General features: G+C 34.7%; 1 protein-coding gene across 3 annotated transcripts in view; it reads right to left on the bottom strand.

The window, feature by feature from the left end:
• Positions 1-3,599: 3,599 nt before the first annotated feature.
• LOC136802371 (uncharacterized) overlaps positions 3,600-13,801 on the bottom strand; it is a 37,421-nt gene continuing 27,219 nt past the window's right edge. For all 3 annotated transcript variants that reach the window (XM_067059100.1, XM_067059102.1, XM_067059101.1), the window contains 8 exons: positions 12,226-12,386; positions 10,915-11,060; positions 10,211-10,330; positions 9,130-9,248; positions 8,198-8,377; positions 7,328-7,440; positions 5,947-6,162; positions 3,600-4,894 (listed from right to left, as the gene is read on the bottom strand). In XM_067059100.1, coding sequence (XP_066915201.1) covers positions 4,767-4,894; positions 5,947-6,162; positions 7,328-7,440; positions 8,198-8,377; positions 9,130-9,248; positions 10,211-10,330; positions 10,915-11,060; positions 12,226-12,386 — 1,183 coding nt within the window. In that variant the 3' untranslated portion in view covers positions 3,600-4,766. The remainder of the gene's footprint in view (positions 4,895-5,946; positions 6,163-7,327; positions 7,441-8,197; positions 8,378-9,129; positions 9,249-10,210; positions 10,331-10,914; positions 11,061-12,225; positions 12,387-13,801) is intronic.

The raw sequence follows: 13,801 nt of genomic DNA, 5'->3' as shown, positions 1-13,801 counted from the left end.
GCTGGTTTATAGAAACTCTAAGTTACATTAGCTAAGGTTGAAACAAAAAAATGGATTCAATACATGGTGATGATCGGAATTTGGCACACAGTGCTGCTGGTAGAAATGTCACCAACAAAGTTGACAACAGCACCGTTGAGACAGCGAAACTTAAAGAAGACCATGACAAGCAGATTCAAAAATTGACATTTGAAAACAAGATCAAGTTTCTCGAATCTGAAAATAACCACCAAATAAAAATCATGCAGCTTGAAAAGGACAATCAATCGTTAACCCATGAGCTGGAGCTCTTGAAGTTAAAGACCTCACATGAACAAGAGGCTAAGAAAGTCGTGGTCGATCGTGAAATGGAGAAAGAAATGCTGAAACAGCAAAATGAATTCCAAATCAAAATTAATGAAAAAGACAAAGAACTAGCTGGAAAAGACAAAAAAATGGCTGGAAAAGACAAGGCGCTAGCTGGAAAAGACAAGGATATGACTGTCAGGGAAAACGAGTTCAAATTGAAAATGAAAGACTTAGAGACTGCCTATGAAAACAAACTGTTGGAAAAAGGCAACGAATCAACATCAAACCAAAAAGAATACACGTTGAAACTGACCCAGAAAGACCAGGAAATGATTGCCAAAGAAAATGAGTTTAAATTAAAATTTGCTGAAGTGGAAGCGAAACTAGCCAAAAAAGAAAATGTGTTTAAATTGAAATTGGCTGAAGTGGAGAACGCGAACAAGCTGAAATTTGCAGAAATTGAAGACAAAGTGAACGAGTTGAATTTGAAACTCATCAAAGAATTGGAAATCATCCAGAAGAAGCAAGATGAAGCCGCCAACGCAATGCACATTACCACGGCTGGGAAGTTGACTTGGGGAGCTGGTAAGTTCTTTGAAAGTAAACCAATCGAGCTCAATTTGTTTGCATCGTATCAAGATTGGTATAAAGAAATCAGTTCGTTGCTACATGGAGAGAAAGAGATTGTTTCGAGTGGTGCGTCGAAATATGTGTTCGTGAAAAGAGACTGTGGAGGATGTTTCGAGGATTTACATTTGTTTGCACACAGAAAGGGACACAAGAGACATAGTAATACTTCTTCTTATTTATTATACATTGAAGATGATAAAAAACAATTTTGGAAAAAAACCACATTTATGTTGCTTCACCCATTACAGCATAACAAAAGTTTGAAAATGGTTGAACGTTATGAAGGTGAAGACAGTGAACAATGGGATGGTTACAATGTTTCAAATGACTTCTACTATGGAGAAAAAAAGTCTGCAATGTCTTGCGAAATTAATGATTATCGTTGATTTAACGGTGATAACGGGTTGCTCTTATACATTAGAGATTTTTAATACAATATTTATACAATATCTATTTCTAAAAGATAGGCTCAGATTCTTCCTTAATTGGCTTTTTCTTAGAAGATTAGGTCTTCAGACACGATATAGACACAGGTATAGACATTATACTTTTTAAAAAAACCTGATTTTTTTGCATAAAACTGCTTACCTTGATCTTGAATACTGTTTGGTCAAAGAAGTTCGTTTCTAAGCAACGAAAACATTAACACAATTCACTAGATTTCTGTCGCTTGTAATCACAATCTTATTGTCAAATTTTGTGAGTGTCCATGTCATGTTTTACCAGCGATCTTCCAACGTAATTTTTGCGTTATATGAACGTTTTGAACGATTGATGAACGTTTAAAATACGTTATGTGTCAGCGCTGGAAAGAGATGTCCAAATTTTTTGAATCCATTTGATGGTATCCGAGTAATAGCCCGGATCTTCGGCCGTAATGCTAATTTAGTTTATTTTATTTTATTTCTTTGTTATCAATTTTAAATCTAAAGTAAAGTGATTTTTTTGTTTAAACATTTGTAACATTGATAAAATGTATTTTATTTTATTTCTTTCTTTGTTATCAATTTTAAATCTAAAGTAAAGTGATTTTTTTTGCTTAAACATTTGTAACATTGATAAAACTTAGTTTATTTTATTTTCTTTCTTAGTTAATAACCCGTTGATAATTTTAAATCCAAAGTAAAGTGATTTTTTTGTTTAAACATTTGTAACATTGATAAAATTTAGTTTATTTTATTTTATTTTCTTTCTTAGTTAATAATTTTAAGTCCAAAGTAAAGTGATTTTTTTGTTTAAACATTTGTAACATTGATAAAATTTATTTTCTTTTATTTTCTTTCTTAGTTATTAATTTTAAATCCAAAGTAAAGTGATTTAACTTAGTTTATTTTATCTTCTTTCTTATAGTTAATAATTTAAAATCCAAAGTAAAGTGATTTTTTTGGTTTAAACATTTGTAACATTGATAAAATTTATTTTCTTTTATTTTCTTTCTTAGTTATTAATTTTAAATCCAAAGTAAAGTGATTTAACTTAGTTTATTTTATCTTCTTTCTTATAGTTAATAATTTAAAATCCAAAGTAAAGTGATTTTTTTGGTTTAAACATTTTGTAACATTGATAAAATCTAGTTTATTTTATTTTCTTTCTTAGTTAATAATTTTAAATCTAAAGTAAAGTTATTTTTTGTTTAAACATTTGTAACATTGATAAAATTTTGTTTTGAAAAAAAAAATTATAGTGTCCAAAGAAGCATATCACACCCCTGTCTCACAGCCCCTCTGGAACTTTCTTCCTCAGTGGGGATAAAAATTCATATTCAAATCCCGATAGGGTTAGATATTCTATTGTTCCAAGGTTAAAAAATCCAGTTGGGATGGTTTTGGAGTACAATTTTAAACATTGAATTTCGAATAGGGATGAAATCAAAGTCATTTTCCAAGTTTCCTGAAATTCCAGGATATTTTCCCACCGGGGGCGAAATTTTATCTTATGAATTCATTCTTTTTAGAGAATACGAGATTCCCTAACTTAAGTTTGTCTCATTATAATCTGCAGCGGAAACAAAATAGGCTTTAATTTTGATATGAATTCGAATTTGATAGCGGTTTTGTGCTTGTTGAAAAGATAAACACGAGTGGAATATTATAAAAAAGAAAAAACCAATATATGATTGGAAAATGAAGAAGAAAAAATCAACTTCTTCAACAATTTTCTCACGAATGATTTATTGGATATTTTACAATAACACCTTCTCACAGACCCAGTAGGACTTTTTCAACCAGTGGGGATAAAAATGACGGGCTGAAACTCTATGGGAATTGATATTTCCATAATTTTTCAAGGCTGGGGATTTCAATTCTTTTGTTTCCAAGTCAAAAAATTCAGTGAGGATGGGACAAATAGCATAATTTTTTTGCAGTGAGAATTGGTTTATTTGATTATTTTCAGTGGGGACAAAAATTGGAAGATTTTCCAGAGGAGACGATAGTATGGACAATTTTTACAGTGGGTCTGTGAGAAGGGTTTGTAGAATATCATCAGTCTGTAAAAACATTTCAAAAAAATTATTCAATCGAAAGATATAGTCCAAAGTTTATCACTGATTCACTTTAAAAACAATCAAAAAACAAAAAAAAAAGAGCCCTTTTTGAAGTCAACCAGGGACAAAATTTTTAAGCTGTATTTCATGATGTTCTAAGATCGAGGAGTTTCTGATATAAAAATCATGATCGTAGTACTTTTCTACGTAGTTGTCTTACGTGATGTTTAAGTTAATTACATTTTCGTCTTTATATAAAAAATCAAATAAATATAATAAATAAAGTATAATAATTTATAAAATGAAAGATGAAAAAAATGCAGGTTAAAATACAACAAAAAATTCAAAAAACTGTCGATTTTCCATAAACCACAGGCTTTCTTATACTATGCATAAACCACCAAAACAAATATTATACATGCCAAATAATGTCGAAAATAGCTCTTTTTAGGTAAATTTGGTTGCTTTCCTGGTTCGTGCTCAGTTTCAGGGCTAGGTTGCTAAGGCCAAGTAGCTCAATTTTTTGGTCATTTTCAGGGCTGGACCCTTAGCAACTTGGCTGCTTATAAAAATAATGACTATGTGTACAAACACAAAAATTAATGACATTTTACAGGACATACTTAACTACCTTTTGAGGAAGATATTGATTTATCAAAAAGTTACTGCACACACAGGTTGTAAAATAATATCAGTGAAGTCAAAACATGTGATTACTCGAAAAAGTTCACGTGATTTTATTCCCAGGTTACTTGCTTTACAACTCACAGCTGATAACTTTATTAGTGTCATTAAATTCGAACCAATCAAAAATAAATGTCATGTAACAAGCACATAGAAATTTCGAGTAAAAGCGTGATTTCAGACTTTAATTTTACAACCTGTGTATTCCTTTGATCTTTCATTCTTGCAGAGACATGCTCCGAGATGTCATTTACATTAGCTCCTAACACCTTCGGTTTAAGCGTATTTTCAGATATATAGTCGACGCTCTCTAAATCGATTCTAAGAGAATTGGATTTTTATCGAATAAAGGAGCGTATCGAATTGTAGAGCGTTGGTAACGAGGGTTTCTTTCTGACAGTAGCTTTCAATATTATCGCATAATGGAGGCTATATTTAATAGAAGAACGTTGAATTGAAGAGCGTCAACTGTATTGTGAGAAATCTAAACCACCCCGCCCTTCCCCACCCAGGCCACTCAGATTCAATAAACTCGAGGAATTCCCCAATGCCATTAAAATATGAAGATGATTTTTCACTTTTAAACAAATATCAATTGGCCTTTGGATATCCAAAATTCTTCCCTCAAGAAAGGCCAAAATGATCACAAAGTATAAAATCGTTGAAGTTATAAACAACATCATGAATAGCCTTGCATTCGTGCAGATCTTCTCTTCAACACTACCACCACAGCCGTAACCAGAACCAAAAGGGCGCTACCACCCACTACCGCTCCGATTATAATTGGCATCTGGTTCGAAGAGGTATCTGAGAAGAGATGAAATGATTAATACTGTAAATAAATTATTAAGAAATTCGGACACGAACAAAAAAGAGAACCTAGGGTTAAATTTCACGAACATAATAGTAATACTATCTCGGCCCTTTTTACATCGGCCCTTAACTTATCTGCCTTTTTTACGACGGCCATTACCTTTTCTGCTCTTTTTACGCCGGTCCTTATTATGCCTTTATTTACCATTTTTAGCCCTAATTTAATTCCGATCCCTTACGACGACCCTTACTGCGCCAGCTATGAAATAATGACACCAATAAAGGCCGGTGTAAAAAGGCCGATTAGGTAGTTTTTTCAATCTAGCCAAATAAAATTTCTCTAAGAGTGGAAGAAGTTCATTTTAAAGGACATCATTTCAACGCATCTCCTATAACTTGCTTACAAAGTATTTTTAAACTGAAGAAACAACTTTCTCCTCCTCCCGCGCCATTTTGAGTATTTTGAGTAATTCCTTTGTTATTTTTAATTTGTCAACAGATGGAGAAAAGGAGGAGATAATCTATAAAATACCAGGGCCCATGTCATGATCTGTAAAGTGGACGGCTTAAAATATAGCGACTTAGGAGACCATGGGACATTTTAATTGCGTGAGTCTCCATTAAACCTTAAAATGATGCTATTTCAGACTGACTTTACTCTTAGGTGCCAAATAAACGGGGGTTTGGAATATTTTCGAGATTTTAATAAACGGGGGGACATAATTGCCGGGGGGGGGGGGGGTTGGAAATTGTACTTCTAAAAACCCAAAATAAGGTAAATATAGGCTAAAATCAGGCTATTTAGAGCAAAATAAGGGGCCTTCTCTTTGACAGCTGAAAATATTCTTAAAAATTACCAAGCGTACTATGAGTACCCGTAGAAGCGAAACTATTGAAAATATGAACCATGATCTCCTTAAAATAACATTTTATTTGACTCCTGAAAATGACATTTTATTTGACTCCTTAAAGTAACATTTTATTTGAAAAATAGTGATGGGACCATGGCCCCTGGCCTCCCAACGGTGTGGGTCCCAAATACTAACCTCCCTGGTCATTTGTAACTGGAAATGTTTTTTCACTAGGCTCAGGCCCTCCAGCTTGACTCTCCTTTGAGCTATCTTTTGTTATCGTCGTAGTGTGAGACGTGGTTGTGGAGAAAAGACTTTCGGTCGATTTCGGTAAAAGAGGTGCTGTGAAAGGTATAGTGGTGGTGGTTGTAGCGGGCGTCATGGTCGGTGGAGGCGGCTTTGGCCTCAGCTCTAAAAAAAACGCAGATCAAAGTCTCTGGTTTAAAAAAAAATCCATCAAACTATTTACAGTATTTCTTCTAGATTTTGAAAGACTTAAAACACACCATTCTTCATTTGGCAAGATCGGCGCGTACAAAGCACTCTTTACAAACAGATTTGGCGATCGAGAAAAGATGGAAAGATGGTGCCACAAAATAAAAAGACTTATTATACAATAATGAACATCAGAATAGAAAAGTGTGTCAAAAAGGACTTGGACGGTTTTAGTGAGATAAAGCGGACAAAAAAATGCCCGAGCGGCAATTGGCGGCTACAGTCGAAAAGGTGTATAGATCTTATCGGACTTTTTGATTTTTCTAAAAAAGCGATGCATTGGATTGTTTCGGGTGTATTACAATAGAATTCCCTCGAGGAATTCCTTAGAGATTTCTATTGTAATATTTCCGAAACAATCCCACAATGCATTGCTTTTTTAGAAAAATAAAAAACTCTGATAAGATTTATTATTATGGTGGTTATGTCTCTTGAGAAAAAAATGATTTTTTTATGAATAGTTTTAATAAAATCGGCTGGGAGCTAATCACCATGGCAATAATTTCAGAACAAGGCAAGTGATGTTCGTGACGTCATTTATGAAAAGGTCTGTTGAATATTGTTTTTTGGAAAAATGGTTTTGGCAAGTATTTTCGAATTAGTCTATGCACATCATCTTCTGTTTAAATGGGATAATCAGGTTGCCTGATATATTTCGCCCGTAACTTCCTTGTATTGTCCTCGAAATCTTTTTCCCTAATCATTTTGCAAACTTGAAACATTTAAGTTACAAATAATATTAGCTTATTAGCAAAAACAATAAAATAGAATAGAATTTCAATGAAAGAACCATGCAATTATAAGAGATTTTGAAATCCCGACTTTGAAAAAAAGCAAGCTCAGGCAAAATGATTTTAACATTTTCTCGTCGTGATTATAGAAGGAGTCTTCAGGTCAAATATCTCAAAACATACGATTATCCCTTTACATTGTTACAGTAGCGTAGACTGGGGCGCAAAACCTGTGTAGGAGAGCAGATTTTTATGACACAGTAATTATCTATTCATAGCTCTTCTACACAAATTTCGCGTCCCTCTTGTCAACAATGCTACTGGTACACTAAACTTTACCATACTGTTACCTTCACAAATCCTATGAGTGATAGGGTAAACATATTGTCCTTTGACTCCAGTATTTGATCCATCCAGAAGTAATGTTGTGGCTTCTTGGAATGAGGATATGTATAACGTCATACTGGAAACGAGAAAAAAAGAAATCTTGTTTCGTTGTTGTTATTATTGCTGTTATTTGTAACTTGTTTCATAGGTTTTTGACTCTGAATGGTTAACTGGATTTTCTCCAAAATAAAAAATGGCAATGACGGGTGGGAGGGACCGGAAACTAACAAGGGAACTAACTAGTTTCCGACCCCTCCCACCCGTCAATGTCGAAGGCAGATGAGATGGAGTTTTTATTAGATGTTTTAAAAATTGGTCATTCTTGAAGTAATAAAAATGACGCATTCTTTAAAAAAAGAAACAAAATTGTTTTATTAATGGTTAACGACCAACCAAATCAAATAAGAGATTGTAAAAACTCTATCTCGTTCCGTCGAAGATCGCTGCATTGATTTTTTTCATTGTTACAGAAATTTTGACGCCATTCCTTCCAATAAGCTTTAACTCAGTCTCTTCACGCTTCAAAAGGTAATCAATGCGAATTAATCACAGATATCTTATATAAAAACTAGATAGAGGTACTCCGTCCCTATTTGAATCAAAATAATCCTCCGTCTTAGATAAGTAAACCATAGTTCGGTGCCGGCAATTTGATCAATCTCGCCTCGTTGATTCACATCATTCAGGATTTTTTGCTTGGTTGAAAACTGTGACCTACTTTCATCAAATATGGCGCACATGCACTTACTTGGGAAATACAGAATAGCTCTATCTAGTGTTTTAGGTAAGATATCTATGGAATTAATGCAATTGACATTTTGCGGGCCTTTTACCTATAATTTGTACAAGCAGGGTTCGAAACACCATGAAACCCGTAGCCACCAACTGAGAGGAAGTTCATAACCACGTGTGTTTCACTACCATTGGAAATCAACCCGTACTGATAATGTACGCCGTTGATTGTGTTAAACGTAATGACCACGGCGTGGTTACCGTTGAATGGTTGCGTAACACTGAAAATGTGATAATAAGACAATTATATAATGAGTTATGAGAGGGAAATCTAATGTGATTCCAGTTTAAAGGCGCGCAATACTAAACGAGATCACATGATAATATGAAAATTATAATGAGTTAGCTTACAGTAAGGGCACTTATTTTCGCGGAAATTAACTTTTGCTTTTTCACGGCTTTTCGGCAAAACCGCGAAAATTAGAATCCGCGAATTACAAACTTGGCTATTTTTCATCAAAGAATTTGAAAAATCACTAGGAAAATGAAATTAATGTGTAGAAAATAGGACAAAATCGCGAAAAATTAATTCCCGCGAAATGCGATTTTCTGGCATTTTTCTTTTCATCGTTAAAATTAATCCCACAAAAATTATGTAGTTCCCTTAAGGAAGGTAATGGGAATCTGCTAATGTTACCGTTTGAAAATGATAACATGATAATACGAGATTATAATTATGAAGAGTTAAACAAAATAATCCACTGATGATGATTATTCGAAGCATGTTTGTAAAATAAAAATTAAATGCTTGGTCAAGTTCATCGACTATGTTTACACTACTGATTAAGTAATCCAGTATATTCAACAGAACGCCAACGGTACATACAGCACACTTTGTTTTCTGTAAACAAATCCCCATCCCCAATATATTCTGAAGTCAAAAATTTATTTAAAAATGTTTTGAAATCTCTGATATTCCAGGAATACTCTTATATCCAACAAGCACTCCTACTTTCACAAATTTAACCATTACCTGTTTTCTTGTCGTAAAGTTTTATACTTGTTGACAGCGTTGTTCAACATATCAAGCGTGATTCGGTCGTGTACGTTTCTCATACTGTTTCTGGCTATTTCCCGCACGAAAGTGGCATCCTATGGATGTATGAAACAAAACGTGCATCAAACATTGATAGTAATTTCATGCCCTATACGATGGTGTCAATCGTTTCCGTAGACGATGCTATAGTCCGTATAATATATTATTATGATATAACATAGTAAAACGTAATATGTTTCGCGGCGGATAGAGTCTGTGTTTACGACAAAAGCTACCCCCGAAAAAAATTCCCGTCTTCCCGTTTGTTCCTCTTAGAAGAAACTCGCCTTAGACTATAGGATAGTCTATCGTTTCCGTTGAACACGAGTTTCAAAAATCGTCACTTTTTTACCCATTTTTTGCCTTTAAAGTTTTGCCTGCAACATCAGTCTTTGGCCAATAAAGAATGTTGCCAGGCCTTAGCAGCGGACTCCCCTGGCGAAAATGTCTTCAAATACATTCAATTTTCGAACGAAATTCATGTGGTTGCGTCCTAGAAGAGTTGTCACGGATCCTAAGGTTTGTTCCCATACTATGAACTTTAGCTAGAGCTTAACATACTAATCTGGCTATTACATGCACGGAGGTAGCATCCTAAAAACGTGTAAAACAAAATATTTATATGATATATAATGGTATAAGCTCTGCTATGAAGCCTGTATCTAACATTAAACTTTAACTAGAGTTTAACAGCATGTGAATCTTACTATTTCCAGCACGAAAGTGGCGTCCTAAATACGTGCAAAAAAATCCAAGTGTAAGGTTCTTCTACGAAAAGACCAGGGTTCAATTACCACTCGGTGTAACGATTCACTTGGCAAGTGAACGCATTTTCGCCCGGATCAACACATATTATTGCTCAAGAGATTTTCTATAGTACAAAAAATTCAAAACGCTGAATTGATATTTTGTGATTCTAGAAAATTTGCCCTGGGAAAATTGCCCCCGGAAATGAGTTTCCCGGGTGGGGGGATTTCCGGGTGCAATTTTCCTAGCAAACTAATCATGGTAAACTAACCTTGTTATTAAAGTTCACCCAGTTAGGTTGTACATAACCAAGAATAATATTGTTGGAATTGTAATATTTGGAAGTTGGTTTGGGATCTCTGTTCATCGTTAACATACCATTCGCACTGATCTAGAAAAGAAAATATATTGAATTATTTGACCATCAACCACAGATATCTTAGATAGAGCTAATCCGTCCCTATTTGACTCAAAAGGGGGCTCAAAATAATCCACCATCTTTGATAAGTAGACCATAGTTCGTTGCCGGCAATTTCATCGGTCAAGCTCTATCTTTCACCTCGTCGCTTCGCGTCATTCAGTTTTTTGCTTGGTTAAACAAGTTGCTAGTACCGAACTGCGACCTACTGTGACTTCAGCAAAGATATCGCATTATTTTTTGCTTCACCTGCCGTTGCTTGGGAAATTCAGAGTAGCTCTATTTAGTGTTTTATATAAGATATCTATGCCATCAACCCATTACTTCAATGGGATATTTTTTTTGGCGGTTGAGCTCATCCGCGAAATTATAAGATCTCGCAGGGACTTAATTTCGCGGGTGGCAATATTGGGAGACAATATTTTTACGACACATTCCAATGCCAAACGTCCGGATAGCACAAGTGTCTTTTACCTGAGTTACGAGTAAGCAGATCAAAGGAGGTATGCTGTTTCTCAAATAAGTTTCTCTAGTGTAGATCTACAACTCAAACTTACCACAATATAGCCAATCCTGATACCATCAAAACCGGGCATATTCCCTTTGCGTATTGTTAAGTATTTATCATGACTTCCCAAGTGTAGTTCGTCATTCAGGTATCCGTAAAACTGATCACCACTTGGAATCCCGTTCGGTAACATTGCTATTAAAGAATGACAAGCGATATATCGAAATTACATCCGCAATATATTGTCGGCTCGATTTGCAATATTCTAACAATATATGGGGGATTGTTTAAAGAGGTCGGTAACATTGCTAGTAGAAAGAAAAGTCTATACGTCTCCAATACGGTATGTGAAAATTTCGAATTATAGAGAAAATAGCATAAAACTTGTTCGAGATAAGGAGGCATTCGAGTTATAGAAGTTCAATTGAATCCGTAAAACTGATCACCACTTGGAATCCCGTCCGGTAACATTGCTATTAGAAAGAAAAGCCGTTACGTCTCCAATGGACTTTTCCAAAAAGAAACCGTATACCCCCTGTTGAGGAGGTCCATTTCCGTTCCAGAGGGGTAAGGTTTTATATGTGGCGGAATTTCAGAGGGAGATACAAAAAGATGTAAAAAATAACTGGAATTCCATGGGGGTAGCTTTTTAAATCCTTCTAAAATTCAAAATTCCAGAGGGGTTTAAACCTAGAATTGCCTGGAATTCCAGGGGGCAACAGCATCTTCAGCCACAAAGGGATGGACCTCCTATCAACAGGGGTATACGGTTTTTGAAAACGCTATGTGAAAATGTGTTTTAGGTCCTAATTCTGAGTTATGGAGTGAGGTTTATGAGACATTGTTATCTGAAGGGATGAGAAAACTTGTTCGAGTTAATAGGGAGACATTGACAGGTTAAAGAGACTCAAATGAATCGGGAAAAGTGATCCCACTTCACTTGGAATACCCTTCGGTAACATTAAGCAAGTCAAAAATTAGAACTTCACCTCCATGGTTTAATAAGAAATTTTTCAACCGGAAGGTGTTTCAATTGGAGTTACAGCAGAGACAACGAACTAAAACACTTCTCGAGACAAATCAGCAGGAGCGGACCTTGGTTTCAAATGAAATGATTACTTCGAACGACATATTTAAACATCATCGTTGACAAATCAAAAGGGTCAAAATTATTGTCTGAGGAAAATAAGCTAACCTTAAATTTAAGATTGGTCCTTTTTACATAGTGAGGAGGGTCTCATCTACATGTAACAAGGTCAATCTTAAAATACTCCTTTCATCACCCACGGGTCATAGGAAGAAAATATGTCAAAGGACCCCAATGTTGGTCCCCCAATTAATATAATATTAATCTTCACACCTGTCTCGAAATCGTAGCATCTCCACGATCCAAAGAAACCTTGTTTGCCACCTTTTTGACTTGGTAGATAATGTGTTTCTAGGGGTTTAGTGAATTCATAAGAGAAACATCCTGGAACCGAAAAACCGACAACGCCGAAGAGTGTATCCAAACGGCGGTATCTGAAAATAGTAAGAATAGAAAAAGATTTAAAGTTTTTGTTTTTAAAAGAGTGATATCGTTTGCTTGCTCATAAAATTTTAATTCACAAGCTTTTTCGCATTGGATTGACACAGATGTGGAGCTAGATTGGTCAGGAGGAAAAGAAAAATATTTTTTGCTTATACCAGCATAATACAGCAATAGGCAGACACTGTCCTGATATGAAATATGTGTCTGATATGAAACAGAAACACTTATGAAAAACAATTTAACTACAGTGTGTCCCATAAGAAGGCAGAACACATTTTATAGAAAAGGAAAACCGTCAAAACTAAATATCTCACTGGAGCTTATCTAGTAACAAAATAAAATTTATTGGTTCAATTTATAGGTTCAATACCTAAAGGAATAAATCATACAAATGATAATTGTATGGCTTTTTATCTTAAATAAATCCTGTTCAGTTTTTATCAGGACACGCTGTATAGTTGTTTAAAACATTAGAGTGAGAAGTTTGAATTAGCCCGGATTCTCCAAATTTAGAAGTAGAAATTTCGAGTCGGAAAGGCCTCTTTTAATCATCTGGCAATCGTCTGGGACGGAACTCACGAGATCCTTATGCTTATAACATCTCAACCAATCTGTAGATTGTTTTAAGGCTTAATCGCACGATGAGTAATTTTTTCTTATTTGGCGCGCCTTCAAAGAGAGCAATTAATCGTTAATCACACTCTTCGATGTCGCGCCAATTTTTACAGTTTGTTTTCTTCGAACGTTTTAATTGCATTCGAAATTCATTTTGTGAGAGAGAAAATCCATAAACAACAATAAAAGAAAAACAAAGTGAGAAGAGAAAAATATAAAACTTTCAGTGTAATTTACTTTCCTGACGGGGAAAAAGAAGTGAAAAAATGTGCGATCAACTCATAATAACTCGTACAATTCGAAAATTGCACTCTTGATTTTTTTTGTTTCGAATTTTCCTCGTCCTTTCGGACTCAGAAAATTAATAACAAAAAAATCGCTCGTATCATGTGATTACATATACTTATTACAAAGGTTTAGATTTTCAAAAAAAATTACAAGGGCGGTTGACTTTGTGCCGGGGGTAGGAAACAAGTTGTCAGTTTTCCTTGTCCGTGGGTAAAATTTAGGTCTTCAGAGTACTGACCGGTATGATTTCCGAGTTGAAATCTCTAGTCCGGGTGATCAAAAACCCTGAAAAATGTTAAATCCTCAACCTCCATGTAATTTTGTTTGCAAGAAGAGCCCTATTCAATATAAGCCATATAAGTTTAATCTTTGTACGGACTTTCCAAAAGGATTCGAAAACCATTGAATGAAAAAATTCTAGTCAACTGTAGACTGCGTAAAGACTTTACAATATCAAAAATTACTTAACTTTATTAATAGAAACATTATTTTTCTTTTCCAA

The sequence above is a fragment of the Clytia hemisphaerica genome, unplaced genomic scaffold, assembly GCF_902728285.1.
Source record: "Clytia hemisphaerica strain Z4C2 unplaced genomic scaffold, Clytia hemisphaerica genome assembly, whole genome shotgun sequence".
In the NCBI taxonomy this organism is placed as follows: Eukaryota; Metazoa; Cnidaria; class Hydrozoa; order Leptothecata; family Clytiidae; genus Clytia; species Clytia hemisphaerica.
Note: the sequence above shows the minus strand (reverse complement) of the source record. Positions and strands in the feature narration are given on the sequence as shown.